Source organism: Globicephala melas, chromosome 3 (genome assembly GCF_963455315.2).
Source record: "Globicephala melas chromosome 3, mGloMel1.2, whole genome shotgun sequence".
NCBI lineage: Eukaryota > Metazoa > Chordata > Mammalia > Artiodactyla > Delphinidae > Globicephala > Globicephala melas.
Window position 1 is genome coordinate 82,436,832 of NC_083316.1, and position 19,665 is coordinate 82,456,496.

General features: G+C 34.2%; 1 protein-coding gene across 1 annotated transcript in view; it reads right to left on the reverse strand.

The window, feature by feature from the left end:
• The window catches only part of SLCO4C1 (solute carrier organic anion transporter family member 4C1), a 60,683-nt gene that overhangs the window by 13,833 nt on the left and 27,185 nt on the right, over positions 1-19,665 (reverse strand). Inside the window, exons 3-8 of the mRNA XM_030848539.2 lie at positions 12,531-12,713; positions 6,647-6,743; positions 4,770-4,891; positions 3,494-3,606; positions 1,304-1,448; positions 694-889 (exon numbers count right to left, since the gene is read on the reverse strand). Coding sequence (XP_030704399.1) covers positions 694-889; positions 1,304-1,448; positions 3,494-3,606; positions 4,770-4,891; positions 6,647-6,743; positions 12,531-12,713 — 856 coding nt within the window. The remainder of the gene's footprint in view (positions 1-693; positions 890-1,303; positions 1,449-3,493; positions 3,607-4,769; positions 4,892-6,646; positions 6,744-12,530; positions 12,714-19,665) is intronic.

Here is a 19,665-nt window from a genome sequence, read left to right on the forward strand (position 1 = left end):
CCACCCCCTTCAACAGTCTCAAACACATATATTCAAACAATTAAAGCAGCACCGTGGGCCATAAAACACACTGCTGGGCAATGTCCTACAGCCTGATCCTCTGTTGTGGCTTAGGATTTCACAGCAAAACAAACAAGGCAAGGAAAGATAAAATGGTCAAACCAGGTATAGGTAGAAATATGTTTACAGGTCATAACAACAAGAAGTTATTTATTTCTCTATAATAAACATGAACTTCTAAAGTAAACACAACAGTGATTAGTATCACCTAGTTTTAGCTTCATTTTAATTTCTCTACTAGCCTATTTTCAATCCATCTAATAGGAGAATTTCACCATAGGGAGTTTTAAAATTTAAATCAATAGGAACATATAATATGAAATTCTCCCTAGGATGTTGAATCCGTTACGGACAAAGATTCTGTAATATTAATCTTTGTATCCCCGAGAATAGTACTCAGTACAGAATAGTTGTTTCTTAAATTCTTTCTGAAAAAATATCCAACTGTTAATATGATATCAATTATTGAAACTAAAAGTAAAAACTACATATTCTTACATAGGAAAAGCAGCCTTCCAATTTTTTTTAAAAAGCCAATTTCTTATCATTTTATTTAAGAAAGCATATACTTGGAAATACACACATAGTTTATTACTCTGATATTAATATCAAAAAGCAGTGAAATATATTTACCCATTATATGATTCAGATACACCTGCAAATGGCTCATTTTCACAGTTGGCATAAACAAATACGAAAGTCAGTGTAAGTGCAGTTATAGACATGAGCAAAGCAAACTTCATTATGTTTTTACACGTCATTTTGAATTTCGAAACAAGGATACCACCTAAAATCTGACCAAGAGCAGCTCCCGGAATTAAAACAGTCCCTAATGAGAAAGAAGACACAGTGAGAAAACATACACGTATACTCAGTAATTTATACCAACAATTGGAAAACATCAAAAACAAGTAGTACTATGGTTTTAACATATGAAAGCACTCATGTGACTTAGAAACAACATGAGTAAATGAGTTAACAGTTCTATTAAGAGATTAATAAAATTAATGTTTTGAATATTAAGATTAATATATATTCGCTTTACCTCGGTATATAGCATTTGTATCTCTCAAATTCATACAATAGATTGTCTAATGTCAGAAAATTGGAAACGTTTATCAAAATCAGTGTAAAGTTTAAACTTCAAGGAGTGGGCTATCCAAAATTTTATGCTATTTTAATAAATATCTAATGTGGTAAAGTAAGATTATTAGATTAAGCTAGAACAAAGAAAATGTTTTACCTGCAAGGGTAGCTGCAGAGCTGGAAGACAATCCAAACTGATTTTCTATAAATTTAGGTAAAAATGTAGCAAATCCAGTAGTAACTAAGGCTTCTGAGCAAGTTGATAGAACTAAACACATAAAGACAGTATTCCTCATCAAATTCTAAAGAAAAAATACAGTTCACCAAATGAATAACTATGATTATACTGCAAAATGCAGCATTAGAATGGTAGGTACCATGATGAAATAGCACATTTTAAATACACACAATATAATTATTTGTAAAATTTCAGCATTTTCTTTAGCACAAAAGTATAAATACTGATCACTAATAGTTTTATACATACAATGTTGAGAAAATTTATACATGGAGCACCTAGAAAATTGACAGATGATTAATCAGCAGGGTGAATGTGCCTTGATCATATGCAAGGGACCAGGAAAGGAGGTAGAAGCTGGCTTGGAAAGTTCTCTTCCCCAGTCTTACTATATATCTCCATACAATAAATCTACCCCATATTCGATTTTTTTAAATTGTGTTCTGAATCCCTATGTCCAGTAAATGAAGAATTGACTGTGAGCAAAGATGAGAGTGGTCTCTAAGTATCAAACTTTTGGTATTGCTCCACAAGTATTGCTCTCGGTAGTTAAGAACCTTAGGTATAGAGTTAAGCAATTTTCAATAAGGGTCTATATTGCTGGAGTTCTCAGAACCTTATTAATCTACCAGAGGGGAGTGTAGAGATTCAGTTATTTCACAATATTTAACCATAAAGTGAAAAACCACCAAGTATAGTTCTAGAATATTCAATGCAAAAAAATTTAATAAAACTGAGCAACACACACACACAAAGGAGTCACAAAAAGGCAAGATAAGAGATTTAGAAGTCAGAGCCAGATGATCGAACATAAGAATAACAATAGTGACAAAAGGAAAAAAAGTACCTGAATGAAGAAATGCAATAATTTTTTAAAATAATGAGCAGAAAATATTTAAGTTTTCAGATTGAAAAAGATAATGGACTCCAAGCAAGGATTAATGAAAAATGATACATATTTAGGAATAAACTAGTGAATTTCCTGAAATCAAAGAGAAATGAAAATATTTACAAATTTGCAGATAGAAATAACTAAGAATCACATTAACTTGAAACTTCTCAACTGCAACATATTTAACTAGAAAAGAGCCAAACAACATCTACAGACTACTAGAATTAAAGGAGTATGATCTGAAAGTATCCATCCAGTCAGAAATATCATTCTGACATTCAAGAATACTTAGATGGCATCCTATCTGAGAAAAACCAGCAATAAAATGCTGTATCTATAGAGATCTGAATCAGAATCAAGATCTCAAAGCATGAGAACATAAGGATAAAAAAAGCATTGGTGAGTAATGACTCTTGATACATATAAGAATTTATAGAATAAATAGAAATATATGAAATAGAAGAGAACTACTATAAAAGAAAATAACAGTAATTAGAATTAAAAATTATAAACAATCTCAGCAAAACACAAGAATGTGCCTGTATAGAAGAGGAGGAAGGAGAGTTAAAAAGTAGGATGAATGGAGTAAAAACATGTTAAGGCTTTTATTTGAGAAGGGAAAAAAATAATAAAAAGTAAATAAGTTCAAATCTTGAAAAGGTAAAATTATAAATTCCCTTATGTACAAAACTTTTATGATGCTAAATAGAAAGAATACTTCTCTGCCGAGTTCAATAAAACAGACCATAACACTTTTGTTTCTTTAACCTCAAATTCAAAACAAGTAACCACTAACCGCCACTTCTTTCACAAGGGAAAAATATTGGTTTGGCATTCTCAAAAACATTTACAATTCAATGATAATTGATCCATCCATTACACAAGGGAAATGGCATGGGATAATGGACTACATGCTAACGCGGAACCACTGAATATTGATATTGCCAATAAGATAACTCATGTTCTTCCAACCGATCTACTCTGGAATAGTTTTCATTTACTCAAAGCACAATACAATTAAATCTGAAGAGGTTTTTATAAGAGCTAGAACTATAGTAAATAAGCCAGCAAGAGTGCATTATGATAATATTTGTGTGTATGGATATACTGTTTACATATATTTGTAATATATACATATATCTACATATGTATGTGTGTATAGTTGTATGTGTGTGTGTGTGTGTGTGTGTGTGTGTGTGTGTACAGTGTTATTTTACCTTTAGAGCAGCTGGAAAATCTTTAAAACTTTGTCCAAAATTCCCATCTGTATGTTGTAAAGAATTACTCTGATGAATCTGGGAAGTTTTTCCATCTTGAATTTCTGCTGTACCTAAAAATATAGTAAATTTACCCACTCTATCTTCTTGCTTTCTAATGATTCTTTCTCATCTTTTATGCATTAAACAAAGAATGTTTAAAGCGCTTCTCTTCTACTCTAATTCTAACATGTTTTTTAGATGAAATAATATTTATTACCTATTATCATGTCTAATTTTTAATAATAGTACCATGAATAAATCTGAGAAAACAGTCAATACATAGACTCATAAGTTGGATGGCCCAAGGTAGAAAGAAATCAATGAGTCCATCTACTTCTACTCTGCCTACTTTTCTTCTACCCATTTCCAGAAGTTAATCATCTATCCTGTTACATCTATTCTGTTACATATAACAGAAACAACTAAATGCCTTCAGCCTGGAGAAAAATACTTCTATAGATATGTATATGAACCACATGATTATAAAGAAACAAAATCTCACAGACAAAGGAATAGATATTCTTTTCTATTAATCTTTTCTTTTAGGACAGATTTTTAGTATTGAAATTTGGTGAAAATAAGTATACAAGGGCTTCCCTGGTGGCGCAGTGGTTAAGAGTCTGCCTGCCGATGCAGAGGACACGGGTTCGTGCCCCAGTCCGGGAAGATCCCACATGCCGCAGAGCGGCTGGGCCCGTGAGCCATGGCCACTGAGCCTGCACGTCTGGAGCCTGTGCTCCGCGACGGGAGAGGCCACAACAGTGAGAGGCCCACATACCGAAAAAAAAAAAAAAAAAAGTATACAAAAGCATGACTTTGGTGACAATTGAAAAAAAAGTACTATCATTAATAAATAATTAACATCAATCATTTAAAGCCGATTGGCTCTTGAAGTTACTAACTAAATACAAACTAATAGTTTAAAAGATATTATATCTCACATAAACATAAAGCAAGATTCCAGAAAACACATAAGATATAAATTTAATAAAGAGGTGAATATGTACAGTTTTATTGGGTATTAAATGAAAATAAAGAAAAACCATGAATATTAAGATTGTTACCCAATATTTCCTAAAATAAAGACAGATATTCAAAAGTTTGCATAGGCAGACAACTGAGATTCTATTAAAAAAAATAGTGAATTTTCTAGGGTTCTTAGTAATAATGTAGAAAGCAACAATTGGCCTAGAATTGGAATAAAACTCCCTGGTTTTAAAGAAAATATTTTTACCTGGTAAGTGCTTTGGAAAGCAAGAAAAAGGTATTATCAAAGACCAGGCAAAGAGCCAAGACATGAGAAATCCAATCCACCATGCCCCCAGCCATCGTGGATCATCCTCAGTGATATCAATGCTATATGACAGAAAAACAGGAGGTAAAAGTCAACTCTACCTTGTTAATTAAAACTCAGTCACGATAATTATATAATTTATCATTCAAATGCATATATAGAGAAATATTATTATATTATCCAAAATTTCTAGTGGAGCCATTTTGAAGAATCACAATGGATAGCAGGCATAAGTGAGAGCTCTAAGAATAATGATTTACAAAGTATTCCACATGGCAAATACAACACAGAAGTTTTAAATATTTAATAGTAAATATATGTATGTTGACTATTTGAAAGCATGCATGGAATTTCTGAACATTCTTTATCTAACTTTGGCTACATTTTTCTTCTCTGAATATTATAATATATAGTATATATATAGAATACTAAATACATCTCACAGCGAATCACTGATTTTTGTTAAACGCCCATACACTATGCCCCAATTGTGGCATTCATTTGAATGTGAAATTCTTCTTAAAGTGATAATATATTAACAGTTTGTTATAATGGTTGTCATATTTTTATATCAACAGGCTCTTCCTCAAAATACATCATTTCTACAACTCATTTCACTCCACTGAAATTAAAACCCAGCTTTCTGCTCAAGGGCTTCCTCTGTACACCTTTTTATACAGTCTGGAAAAGATTAACCTAGGGCTACAAACATCAGTATCTTTGTGTTGTACCACCTTCTGAAATTTTTTATTAACCTATAGTCTCTAAAAGATTAACCTAGGGCTTCCTCAGTGGCGCAGTGGTTCAGAGTCCACCTGCCGATGCAGGGGACACGGGTTCATGCCCCGGTCCAGGAAGATCCCACATGCCGCAGAGCGGCTGGGCCCCTGAGCCATGGCCGCTGGGCCTGCGCGGCCGGAGCCTGTGATCCGCAGCGGGAGAGGCCACAACAGTGAGAGGCCCACGTACCGAAAAAAAACAAAACAAAACAAAACAGATTAACCTAGTCTCTAAAAGATTAACCTGGGACTAACAAATCACATACTGTGACCACATTTTCTTATTCATTGCTCACAGTCATGCAAAGGACTGTGAAGTTACAGTAAAATGAGAAAATATGGCCTCAGCAAAGGCCACTAACTTCTCTATTCAGGAAAAGGAGATGGTAACTCAGTGGGTAAGAAGGGGATTTTGGAGTCAAAAAGATCTACTTCATTTCATGCCTTGGCCACTTACCAAGTTCTGTGTATCAACTACCTTATAAGATTATTAAGAGGATTAAATAAAATGGCATGTAAAATTACATTATACACAAAACCTATGTTGTCTAGAACACAGTATGGGATAAACAAACATTACCTATTATTATCCTCCAGTGTTACAGTTGTTAAAGCTGAACAATTGTGATCTCTATATTATCAGAGCTACTATAGCACTTAGTCTGAGAATCATAAACTCTCGAGACTCCTCAGGCTATCTACCTACAGCTAAATCTACTGAAAGCACAACTAACTTTAATTAAACTATTATTTTTGAACAATGCACAGGGAACTGGTTATGTATTTTGAAAATTTTCACCATCTAACTATTAAGCATCCTTATTTGTAAATAAATACTCTATACCAAGAGATGGTGTGGCATTAATTCGTGAAGCAATGCAGCCAAAATAGTACATAAAAATTGTGTGTATTCAGTTTTGTTTCCTGAAAAATCCCTCATGATATTATGAAGAAATATTATAAAAATATTCCGCCTATGGTACTAACGTGATTCAAATAATATAAATCTAAATAAAAGAAAAATAGATATTGCCTTGCCTTTGTCCCAAATCAGCATCAATGTACACGGTTAGCAACTGTCCTCCCAACACATAGCCAACAGCAGGGCCTAAAATTGACATGGAATAGCCAATTCCTAGAAAAAGAAAAAAGACAATGAAAATGGTCATCTGTGGGACTTTGCTTTGAATGTCTGACAAGTGAAGAAAGAGAAATATTTTACTATAGAAAAACAAAATGATTAGAATTATATGAAAATTACACATATTTGTCAAGGAGCTTAAAATACATAATTCAATGTCAAATTTTTTAGACTACAATAGTGATGGCAACAAATCCAATAATTATAAATTTATGAAAGTTATATCACGTTAACTCACAGCAGGGGTAGTTCATCTACTATTACCCTTTGTGAACAGTGATAGTAATTACTGGCTACAATTCTTACGGAAGAAAACAAAGTGAAATGAGAAGGCTTTTATATTCTATACACATTCCAAAAGCATTCTATGGCAGCTGATTTAAAACCTGGATCTGGTTCATTAGTCTGTTTCTTAAAAGTAAACCATTAAACTCCTTCTCTTAGTGAATCTCCCATTTTAACTTGCAACAGAATTAAACTGACCTTATTTCTCTGATATTTAAAACTTTGCCATATATAACTTTTTACTTTTTGTTAAAAAATTATGCATACATCAGTATCTTCATATACTACCACCTTCTGAATTTTTTCATTAATTACTGAGATTCTCGTTCTCATACACAAAAGAAAAGGAATATACCATACACAAAGTGAAGCATACATCAATGGTAAAAATGACTTATGTACTAGATCAAGGCTCCAAAGTAGAGGTCATTCAAGATGATCTGAAAACATATAAGAACTTTTATTTATCTATCAACTACCCTAATTTATATTATAACTATATATATATATATTTTTTTTTTTTTTTTTTTTTTGTGGTACACGGGCCTCTCACTGTTGTGGCCTCTCCCGTTGCGGAGCACAGGCTCCGGATCCGCAGGCTCAGCAGCCATGGCTCACAGGCCCAGCCTCTCCGCGGCATGTGGATCCTCCCGGACTGGGGCACGAACCCGTGTCCCCTTGCATTGGCAGGCGGACTCTCAACCACTGCGCCACCAGGGAAGCCCATAACTGTATTTTTGAATGTAAAAAATGTATTGGTAGAAAATTTTAAGTATATAATTTATAAATAAGTATATATATATATATATATATATGACTCATGCTCAAAAAATTTTATAGCTAAAAGTACATGATTAAAAATGCTGGAAATCTGGAAATCAATGATTCCCAAATTATCTTTGGTGATAGATCCTTTTATAAATTATTTCCAAAAGGGTTTAGACTGATACATTTGTAAGAATACCTTATAAGTTTTGTGGAAGTATAAAATTGCTATAGGGCTTCCCTGGTGGCACAGTGGTTAAGAATCTGCCTGCCAGTGCAGGGGACACGTGTTCAGGCCCTGGGCTGGGAAGATCCCACATGCTGTGGAGCAACTGGGCCCGTGCGCCACAACTGCTGAGCTTGCACTCTAGAGCCTGCGGGCCACAACTACTGAAGCCCGTGTGCCTAGAGCCCATGCTCTGCAACAAGAGAGGCCACCACAATGAGAAGCCTGTGCACCACAATGAGGAGTGGCCCCCACTTGCCGCAACTAGAGAAAGCCCACGAGCAGCAACGAAGACCCAACACAGCCTAAATAAATAAATAGATCTATTTTAAAAAATTGCTATAAAAGTTTCTAAAAGTTTATTTTCATTTTTTGACTTTCTTCATGTTGGCATGGATCTATGTAATTCACACTGAATAGCACTATCTATATCACCTGCTTTCTCAGTCCTCAGCAATTACTCCTTGGTTAACAATAAAGAATGCTTTGCATATGTTCACAAATATGTTCATAAAAGAAATATATCAAGAAAGCAAAGAATTTAAAGTTTTCAATTGATGAAAGGTGAATTTGCTATGACCCCAAAATTAAAAATTCTGGTAATGGTGGATAACCTATGGTAGACTAGCATTTCCAACCAAATTGCCCACTAAGAAAAACTTTTAAAAACTGTAAAAATTATTTTTAAATATAAGGCAGATAAAAATAGTGAAGGACCACTGTGTTAAGATTCTTAAGAAGAGAGAGATTTAACAAAAATTGGGACTGATTTTTTTTCCTGGGTATGTTGGCTAATTCTATAAGAGGCACTGGGAGGGTAAACTGTCTTTTGCTAGTCTCTAGGAAGTAGGGAAACAAAAGTTGCAGTTTAGGGAGTAGAGCTTATAAACTTTCCCTGTCCTACATTTTAAGTTGGCACCTACGAGGCTATACTCTAAAAGCAAGGATGAGTTAGAAGTAGACTGGCTCACAGAGTAAGTGCAGTTTAGCACTTACTCAGTCCCTGAAATTAGATAAAGGGCATCCCAGACTGTAGTGTTCCCATGTACGACAGAGGTGGGAAAGTTATTAAAAGACACACAGAGTGATTCTGAAAAAAAATTCTAGAACTATAAAATGCATTTGTCACAATAAAAATGAAATGGATCCACAGCAGATTACTTAGAACTGAACTGAGTATTACTAAACTGGAAAATATATTATTAAATCAGTAAATATTTATCAACAAGCACAGAAAAAATACAGGATAGAAAATACAGAAAAGACAGTAAAGGAGAAAGAATACATTAAAAAAAAACAAAACCCACAAAGGCCTACCATACATGTAATTGGAGTAACTGGAGTTCCAGGAGAGGAGACAATAGGGCAGAAGTTATATTAATAATCATAGGAAATATTCCAAAACCAATGAAAAGTATCAAGCAATATATTCATTAAGTCATATAAGTTCAAAACAGATGAAATAAATGTAATCTTTCACCTATACACTCATAGTAAATAAAACAAATGAAATCAAATACCAGAAAAGAATCTTAAAAATGGTAAACATACATAAGAAACAGTGGAAGTGAATACAGTAGAATAGCACTTTTAAAGTACTGAAAGAAAATTAATGGCCAACTAATTATCTATTCCCAGTGAAAACTAGATGAAAAACTAAGGGAATTCATCACATGCAGACTGTTGCAATAAATTAACTCAAGACTGTTCTTCATGTTAAAGGAAAATGATCCCAGACTGAAACTCAGAGTAGCAAAGTAAAGAAGAGCAATAAAAAAAGGTAAACATGTTTATAAAAGTGGATCAATATTTTTAAATAAAACAATAATACTTATTTCAGGAATTTAAATATAGAAGGGATTACAGTACACAGAAATAATTGAATAAATGTTGGGAAAGGAATAAATTTAAAGGGTTTTAAGACCTATGTGATGATTAGGAATGTGGTAAAAGTATCAATTAACATTAGAATTTCATAAAATCAAGTTTGCATATAAGGTAATTAGCAGATGAACAGTAAAAGAGCATATACCTAGGAAGTTAATGGAGGGGAGAAATGAAATAGTAAATATTAAATTATCAAAAAGAAAGAAAAAAAGGGCAAGAAATAAGAGTGTAGAGCAGATAGGAAGCACATATTAAGATGAAAAATTTAAACACAAAATAACATTAAATGAATTTAAAAGTTCAATTAAAGGACAAAAATTGTAAACCCCAAAAAAGCATTTAAAGAGGAAAAGGTTGTGAGGCTAGAGATGCTGTGTAACCACTTTTTTCCTTCATTCTAATAGGTAGCAAATTTTGACTGTTTTCATTTTGCCCATTTTTGCCTTGTTACATAAAATTGTTTCACATAGAGGAAGGCATGCTACCAGTAATATATACTATTTTAAAAGAAATAAAGAAGGGAGGAAGATTTTGGAAATGGGGAAATGTATACAAATATAAAAAGCATACGAAAGGATTTCAATCAACAAAACCTAATTACCCAATGAAAAGTATCAGTTAACTGAAATTGAAAAAAACTAAAATGAGTTTCCCAGTTTTGTTACTTTTTGTTTTTTTCCTTTACTCTCAAAAATTACCATTCAATGAATTCCTACAGTAGAAGAAAAAGATAAGGTAGCAGGCCTTGTGGCTGCTATCTTTAGAAAGACCTGCTTGCAACTTTGGCTTTTGTCTGGCACCTGGGATCTTAAATGTCCAGAGGGATGCCACAGTTCCCTAACTAATAAAGGTGGCTCATTGTGCTCAAACTGTTCGTATAAACAATGCGGTTTTGTTGAACACTTGTATTCCTTCTGAGAGTCTAGAAATTTTCTATGTGCAAGGCAGAGGGTTCCTACATGATCAACTACCAATAAAATCCTTGGGCGTTGAATCTCTAATGAACTTAGCTGGTAGAAAACATTTCATACATGTTGTCACAACTCCTGGCTGGAGGAATTAATTTCAATCTGTAGGGGGCTCCATGAGGAGGGAGTGGACTCTTATAAGCTTGCAGCTGGTTGTCTCTACTTCACCTCATGTACCTTTTCCCTCTGCTGATTTTGCTTTGTATCTTTCTGCTGTGATAAATCATAGCCCTGAGAACTGTCAAGTCCTAGAGAACTTCAAATCTGGGATGGTCTCGTGGGCCTTCACCCCACCTTCGCATGCTTAAATAATCTTTGAATAACTTCGTATTTTGTGTGTTACTAAAATATAAAGATTGAAGTTGTTTTATGAGAAGTACTGATTAGAAGAGGACCTCAGAAAGAAAATCTGTGAACTGGAAGAGTGAAAAGCATCACTAGTAGCTAATTGAAATAAAAGCACTGTTAAATTAGTAAATGGAGAAGTTGTACAGATCAGCCAGAATGTGTAATGAGAGCATCAGATCTTGTGGAGAGACCAAAGCAAAGCAAGTAGAGAAAACAGTAGAAGTGTAGTGCTTTCCATATTAAAGATGAGCCTAAGAGATTAGTACCCTCTATCAGGGCTGCATTGAACACACTTGGCTTCCAGTGACTACGGCAATAGGTCTTTGTTATAGACTAAGAGTTTGTGTCACCCCAAAATTCATATGTTGAAACCTAATTCCCAATGCAATTGTATTTGGAGGTGGGGCCTTTGGGAAGTGATTAGGTCATAAGAGTGGAGCCCTCAAAAAGGGACTAGTGTGCCCTTAAAAGAAGGCCCCAGAGAGCTCCCTTGTCCCTTCTGCCATGGCTAAAAGTCAGCTGTCTATGAACCAAGAAATGGGCCCTTACCAGATACTAAATCTATGGGCACCCTGATCTTGTATTTCTCAGCCTCCAGGATTGTAACAAATAAATTTCTCTTGCTTGGAAGCCAAATAGTCTATGGTATTCTGTTATAGTAGTCCAAATGGACTAAGTCCCCTACATTAGAATAATAGACTGATAAAGTGAAAATTCATGTGCAAATAGATTACACATTAATTTGGATGTAGGGCCATGCATGGTCTAGTTAACTCTACCTTCCAGGAACTTCAGGGATGGAATTTAAGAGAAACTTGTACTGCTAAGTATTAGTTCACAAAGGAAAAAATTGAGTCATACATAAAAGGCATTAATCTGAAATAGAGAACTCCACAGGAGTTTCTGAGTACCATTGTGTGGTTTCTTTTGTTGACTCTAGTCAAGTCCACGTAGGATGAAGTAAGTCAGTAGAACAGCAGAGCTCTATCCCCACACCTGTGTAAATTAGCCTGGGGTACATTCCAGCAATCTAGACAGCCTACTGCTTGGATGGCACTTCCAGGAAGGCTGGCATGCCCCCCACAGGAAACAGAGCAGGATGTCAATAAAAATCATAACCGCATTCAACTAAAGGACATGATACATCAGCATATAAACAAAAAAAGTAATATTGCATTTACCAAATGTAAATACCTATGAAATCATAACTTCTTAATAAGTGTATGTTATGTTTTACTTATAAATTAAACAAGCAATAAGATAAAATGACACTGAGACATTAACATTACAGAGCAAACTTACCTATATAGAGAGAAGATTTGTGGGTGGGCACAGAATCATCAATAAAGGCTGTTCCTAGGGTATAAAGAGGAGTTCCTCCTGTTCCCAGCAATAGTTGTCCCAAAATAAAGACATACAAGTAGTAGAAAAGTGAAGAACTTGAAGCAGTACAGGTGGTTTTATTCTTTGCTGTTAAGCATGTATCTTTAGGGGAAAAAAAATTGTGAATTTATCAAAATTTTAGCTAATAATTTAAACATCTTACAAATTATACTTGCCTAACATAACCTTCCTTATTTCTTCCAATCACTTCACTTTGATTATACTTAAAATATTTAAAAATACATACATTATTAAAAACAATTTATGAAACATTACATCAAAATTTAGAAAATACAGAACAAAACTGAGAAACATTACTTAAGAACCAAAATTAACAAATTGTGTAAACACAAGTGAATTAAGTGGTGCCAGGGAAGGACAGTTTTCAAATTGAAGGGAAAAAAAACACTACACTTGATATTTTTACAAGTCATAAATACAGTATGACCACCGTATTGATTTTTTCTTTAAAAAGATTTTTTTTTTGTTACCACTATATTGATTTTATCAATCAGCATCTTAAACACATTTGAAAAGTGTACTTAGACTATAGGATATTTTGGCCAAAACAGTAATTCTCAATATTCACTACATGAGACTCCCATGGTGGCACAGTGGTTAAGAATCTGCCTGCCAATGCAGGGGACACAGGTTCGAGCCCTGATCTGGGAAGATCCCACATGCCGCTGAGCAACAAAGCCCGTGCACCACAACTACTGAGCCTGCACTCTAGAGCCCGTGAGCCACAATTACTGAGCCCACGTGCCATAACTACTGAAGCCCGTGAGCCTAGAGCCCATGATCTGCAACAAGAGAAGCCACTGCAATGAGAAGCCTGTGCACCGCAACCAAGAATAGCCAACGCTCGCTGCAACTAGAGAAAGCCCGCGCACAGCAACAAAGACCCAACGCAGACAAAAATTAATTAATTTTTTAAAATATTCACTACAAAGCAGTAATATTTAGAAGTTATGTCCTTCTTTTTTACAGGTCAAACTATTTTATTACATTTATATTTTGAAGCAATCTTTGGGTCCATAGGATATTTTTTTGAATATTTTAAAAGGAAAAATTGTTATCTATTTTTTTCTTTTTTTCCTTTTATTGAAGTAGATTTACAATGTTGTGTTAGTTTCTGGTGTTTAGCAAAGTGACTCAGTTATACACACATATATATATATATATTCTTTTTCATATTCTTTTCCATTATGGTTTATTACAGGATATTGAATGTATTTAGCTCCCTGTGCTATACAGTAGGACCTTTTTGTTTATCTATTTTTATATAGATTGTATCTGCTAATCCCAAACTCTTAATTTATCTCTCCCCCACCCGCTTTCCCTAAGGGGGGTAACCCTAGGTTTGTTTTCTATGTCTGTGAGTCTGTTTCTGTTTTATAAATAAGTTCATTTGTATTGTATTTTAGATTCCACATATAAATGATATCATACGGTACTCATCTTTCTCTCTCTGGCTTACTGCACTTACTATGGTAATCTCTAGGTCCATCCATGTTACTGCAAATGGCAGTATTTCATTATTTTTTATGGCTGAGTAGTATTCCATTTTATGTATTGAGTCTTCTTTATCCATTCATCCATCAATGTACATTTATGTTGCTTCCACGTCTTGGCTATTGTAAATGGTGCTGCGATTAACACTGGGGTACATGTATCTTTTCAAATTAGAGTTTTCTCTGAATATATGCCCATGAATGGGACTGCTAGATCATGTGGCAACTCTGTTTTTAGTTTTTTAAGGAAACTTCTTACTGTTTCCACAGTGGCTGCACCAATTTACATTCCCACCAACAGTGTAAGAGGGTTCCCTTTTCACCACACCCTCTCCAGCACTTGATATTTGTAGATTTTTTAATGATGGCCATTTTAACCAGTGTGAGGTGATACCTCATTGTAGTTTTGATTTGCATTTCTCTAATAATTAGTGATATTGAGCATCTTTTCATAAACCTATTGGCCATGTGTATGTCTTCTTTGGAGAAATGTGTATTTAGGTCTTCTGCCCATTTTCTGCTTGGGTTGTTTTTTTTGTTATTGAGTTGTATGAGCTGTTCATATATTTTGGAAATTAAGCCCTTGTTGGTCACATCATTTGCAAATATTTTCTCCCAGTCTGTAGGTTGTCTTTTCGTCTTGTTTACGGTTTCCTTTGCTGTGCAAAAGCTTATACGTTTGATTAGGTCCCATTTGTTTATTTCTGCTTTTATTTCTGTTGCCTTGGGAGACTGACCTAAGAAAACATTGCAACAATTTATGTTAGGGAATGTTTTGTCTATGTTCTCTTCTAGGAGTTTTATGGTGTCATGTTTCGTATTTAAGTCTTTAAGTCATTCTGAGTTTATTTTTGTGTATGGTGTGAGGGAGTGTTCTACCTTCATTTATTTATATGTGGCTGTCCAGCTTTCCCAACACCACTTGCCAAAGAGACTGTCTTTTTCCCATTGTATATTCTTGCCTCCTTTGTCAAAGATTAATTGACTTTAGGTGTGTGGGTTTTTTCCTGGGGTCTCCTTTCTGTTCCACTGATCCATGTCTGTTTTTGTGCCAATACAACACTGTTTTCATTACTGTAGCTTTGTAGTATTGTCTGAAGTCTGCGAGGGTTATGCCTCCAGCTTTGTTCTTTTTCCTCAGAATTGCTTTGACAATTCTGGGTCTTTCATGGTTCTGTATAAATTTTAGTATTATTTGTTCTAGTTCTGTGAAAAATGTCATGGGTAATTTGATAGGGATTGCATTAAATCTATAGACTGCTTTGTGTAATATGGCCACTTTAACAATATTAATTCTTCCAGTCCAAGAGCATGGGATATCTTTCCATTTCTTTAAATTATCTTCAGTTTTCTTTATCAGTGTTTCATAGTTCTCAGCATATAAGTCTTTCACCTCCTTTGTTAGGTTTATTCCTAAGTATTATATATTTTTAATGCAATTTTAAAAGGGATTGTCTTTTTACTTTCCCTTTCTGATATTTTATTGTTAGTGTAAAGAAATGCAACAGATTTCTGTATGTTAAACTTGTATCCTGCTACCTTGCTGAATTCTTTTACCAGTTCTAGTGGTTTTTGTGTGGAGTCTTTAGGGTTTTCTATATATCATATCATGTCATCTGCATATAATGATAATTTTACCTCTTCCTTTCCAATTTAGATACCTGAGAAATAGTTATCTTTAGGATTTGATTAAAATCTTTTTAAAAAATCACATTCAGTGGCTTCCCTGGTGGCGCAGTGGTTGAGAGTCCACCTGCCAATGCAGGGGACACAGGTTTGTGCCCCGGTCCGCGAAGATCCCACATGCCGCGGAGCGGCTAGGCCTGTGAGCCATGGCTGCTGAGCCTGCGCGTCCGGAGCCTGTGCTCCACAACAGGAGAGGTCACAACAGTGAGAGGCCCGTGTACCGCAAAAAAAAAAAAAAAAATCACATTCAAAGCCTGGGTATTAAAGTAAATCCATATTTCCTAAACTCATCATATAATATTAATGAACTAAGAGATTTGTTAAAAATATATTTCCAACCCTTTCCCTTTGAATCTGGTGTAGTATCCAGGAATTTTCATTTTAACAATGGCCTCAGCTAATTCTATTTTCATTTCCTTGATATCAGATCAAGATTTATTATTTCCTGATTGATGAGACATAGGCCCCTAAAGCACCAATCCTGAATATTCTTTAACTGGTTCACTGTCATCAAATTTTCAGATGCAAATTCTATGCATAAAAATATATATTTTAAATTTTGTATTTAAAATATACTCTATAATACTGTATATATTCATGTTATAAGAGGTTGATGGATATTTTGGCAGATAATTTATTTATATTTATAACTGGGCTAGGTCTGCATTATCTGTGATATTTCCCTGGTCATGTCAAACATTTGAATTATAATTCTTGGTTTCAATATTCACTTTCCTGGAGGTAGTAGATTAGACTAACAATCTCTTATTATTTGCTTTGTTATTTGCAAATTGTTCATTTTGCAAAACTGAACATACGTACATGCATTATTGGTTTACTATTTTCTCCTATTTCCTTTTTATAATAGGTAAATTGCCTTTAGGAAAATATCTTTCTGTAGTAATCTGGTAGACTTTTTGATTATAAGAGTATTCTGTGGGGTTTTGGTGTTTTTTTGTTTCTCCCAGAGGAAGTAATCAATGGGTTTCAACCTACTTGTTTAAATAAATTTTAAATAAAACAGAAGAATACCAAGAAAAAATCCAAGCTCTCCCTTACCTCTGCCTGCCTCTATTTATGCTCTCCCATGTCACTTAGATGAAGGCAATAACCCCTGTTAACAGTTCCTTCGATCATTTTTCAGACATTTTCTCACACATTCACATGTTTTATATCCATTTACATTTTTACATATGTATGATCATACGAAACATACTATCCTTATTTTCAACAACTTCCAGTTTTCACTTCTTATGTCCTAGAAATCCTTGATGTTGGAACTTAAAGCTGTATTTAAATTTCTTTGTTGGCACTGTTATAATATTCCACAGCATAAATGTGATTTATTTACCAAGTCCACAACTTCTATTTTTTTTTTTAAGTTTGCTTGTATGCTTTCTTTTTAACATCTTTATTGGAGTATAATTGTTTTACAGTGTTGTGTTAGTTTCTGCTGTATAACAAAGTGAATCAGCTATATGCATACATATATCCCCATATCCCCTCCCTCTTGCATCTCCCTCCCAACTTCTATTTAATAATAATATAACATATATTATTAATATTATATTATACATACATTCAGGTCAAAACAATGTTGTGATGAATATTTTTAAAATTTATCTTGGCATATTTGTGCAAGCCTATCGTACGACAGGTTCCAAAAAGTGGAACTGCCGGGTCAACGTGTATAAATATTTATATTTGATTTGCCAAGTTGCCATAACAAAGAGTTATAAATATATGCATTCCCATTAGCAATGCAGCAACACTTTTGAAAAAATCTTCAGTGAACTTAAGCATTTTTCTGTATATTTATTGGCCACCTGCATGTTTTTCTGTGAACTAACTTCTCAAATTTACTTCAGAGCTTCTGAGTTTGATATCTGACTTATAAAAGTCTTCCCTTTCTCCATGATTACATATAAAGTTATTTATGTTGGGTTTTATCCTAGCATTTTTACTACTTTATTTTTTAATTCATATGTAATATATTTTAGTGTGAAAAGACAGGGATTATAGCATTGTGTTGGATTAACCAAAGAGTACATATTTTGTTACATTTCCTATGTATGGGTTTATTTCTGGATAATCAGTTTCATGTCACTGATCTTTGCAGTCCCTCTCCACAGATCTGTTTTAAGTACTTCAGCTGTCTAAGGTTTGTGGGTATCAATATTTTAGCCCGGCTATATCCCATTTTACAGTACTACATGAAAGGCTGTAACAGTTAACAGATCTAATTTTATCATTTTTCCCAAATAAACAAGGCCTAAGATCTACTTATTAAAACTACTGTATCCAATATATTACTCTCTCTGCATTACTTCTGAATAATTTCCTTCTTTTACTTTTCCTAGAATTGATAAAAATTGATAATGAGATGTCAAGCCACAGAAAGGCATGGATGTATCTTAAATGTTTATTGCTAAGTGAAAGAATCCAGTCCACAAAGGATACATACTTTATAATTCCAAATATATGACAATCTGGAAAAGTAAAACCATAGAAATAGTTGCCAAGGGAAGAGGGGAGGGAGGGTTGAACAGATGAACCACCACAGGATTTTTTTTAGGGTAGTGAAACTCTTCTATATGATGGTTTGATTGTGGATATACGACACTAGTCATATATTTGACTAGTATTTGCCAAAATACCTTGAACTTTATAGTACAAAGAGTGAACTCTACACAAACTTTTAAAAATCATTTGAGGCCAAAAGTTTCCAGGAGGAAAGGCAGAATGTGACAAAAGGATCTAACTGTAATACAAATATATGAAACAACCTCACTAAGGAGAGTGGGGGTAAGGGTGCTGACCTAAGTAACTTTGGAATGAGTGGAGTCTGCAAGACTAAAGGCAAAAGTAACTATATATAATCACTGTATTCTAGATGATAAAGTTATTTCCCATTCCGTAATTAAAGAAACCAGGGCCCACTGGAGAAATAGCTGATTTTAGGACTGGAGCAGGAAATATATAGGATGAGCCTGCAGCACCTCAGAGTGCAAGAAAATAAGGAAAACAAACAAAAATATCTGCAATGATGGAGGTATGTCAAAGGTACACAGGAGCCAACCGAAAAAACTCCAGGTAGACAAAGCTGGAAGAATTTGAGCAACGAAATAAAGTTGCATTGGATTATAATCTAATGTAAAATATAAATCCATGCAGCCACACTGAAAAAAAATAATTGAATAAATAAATAAATGTGGGAGAAGAGACAAATGTCTAATGCAGAATAACTCCGAGTAATTTATGTAGATACTGCATCCTCAAAGAGATGGCACATAACACTCCATTTCTGAAATGTTGGGTGCACATAGTGACTTTCTTCCAAATCATATAGTATAGAAAGGAGGAAAAGAGTTACTTCACAATGGATTAACCTGAAAAATACTACCTGAGTCAGGTGATCAAGGTTTTCATCAAGAGTGATAAGTGATGTTGATAGCATGTACCTTCATATGATGTGATGAAAATGGCATTTTGCCTGTGTGGTCCTCCCCCTGAAAATCCTATAAAGCCAGTCTAATCACAGGAAAAACATCAGACAAATCCCAGCTGAGGGACATTTTACAAAATATCTGACCAGCACTCCTCAAAACTTCTATGGTCATCAAAAAAAAAGAGAAAACTCTGAGAAATTATCACAGCCACAAAGAGCCAAAGGGACATGACAACTAAATGTAATAAGGTATACTGGATCAGATCCTAAAATAGAAAAAGGAAACTAGGTAAAACTAAGTAGATCTACATAAAGTTTGGACTTCAGTTAACAAGTAGAAAATTTAATAAATGACGTACCAATATTAATTCATTAATCATAAGAAATGTAGCATACAAAGTAAGAT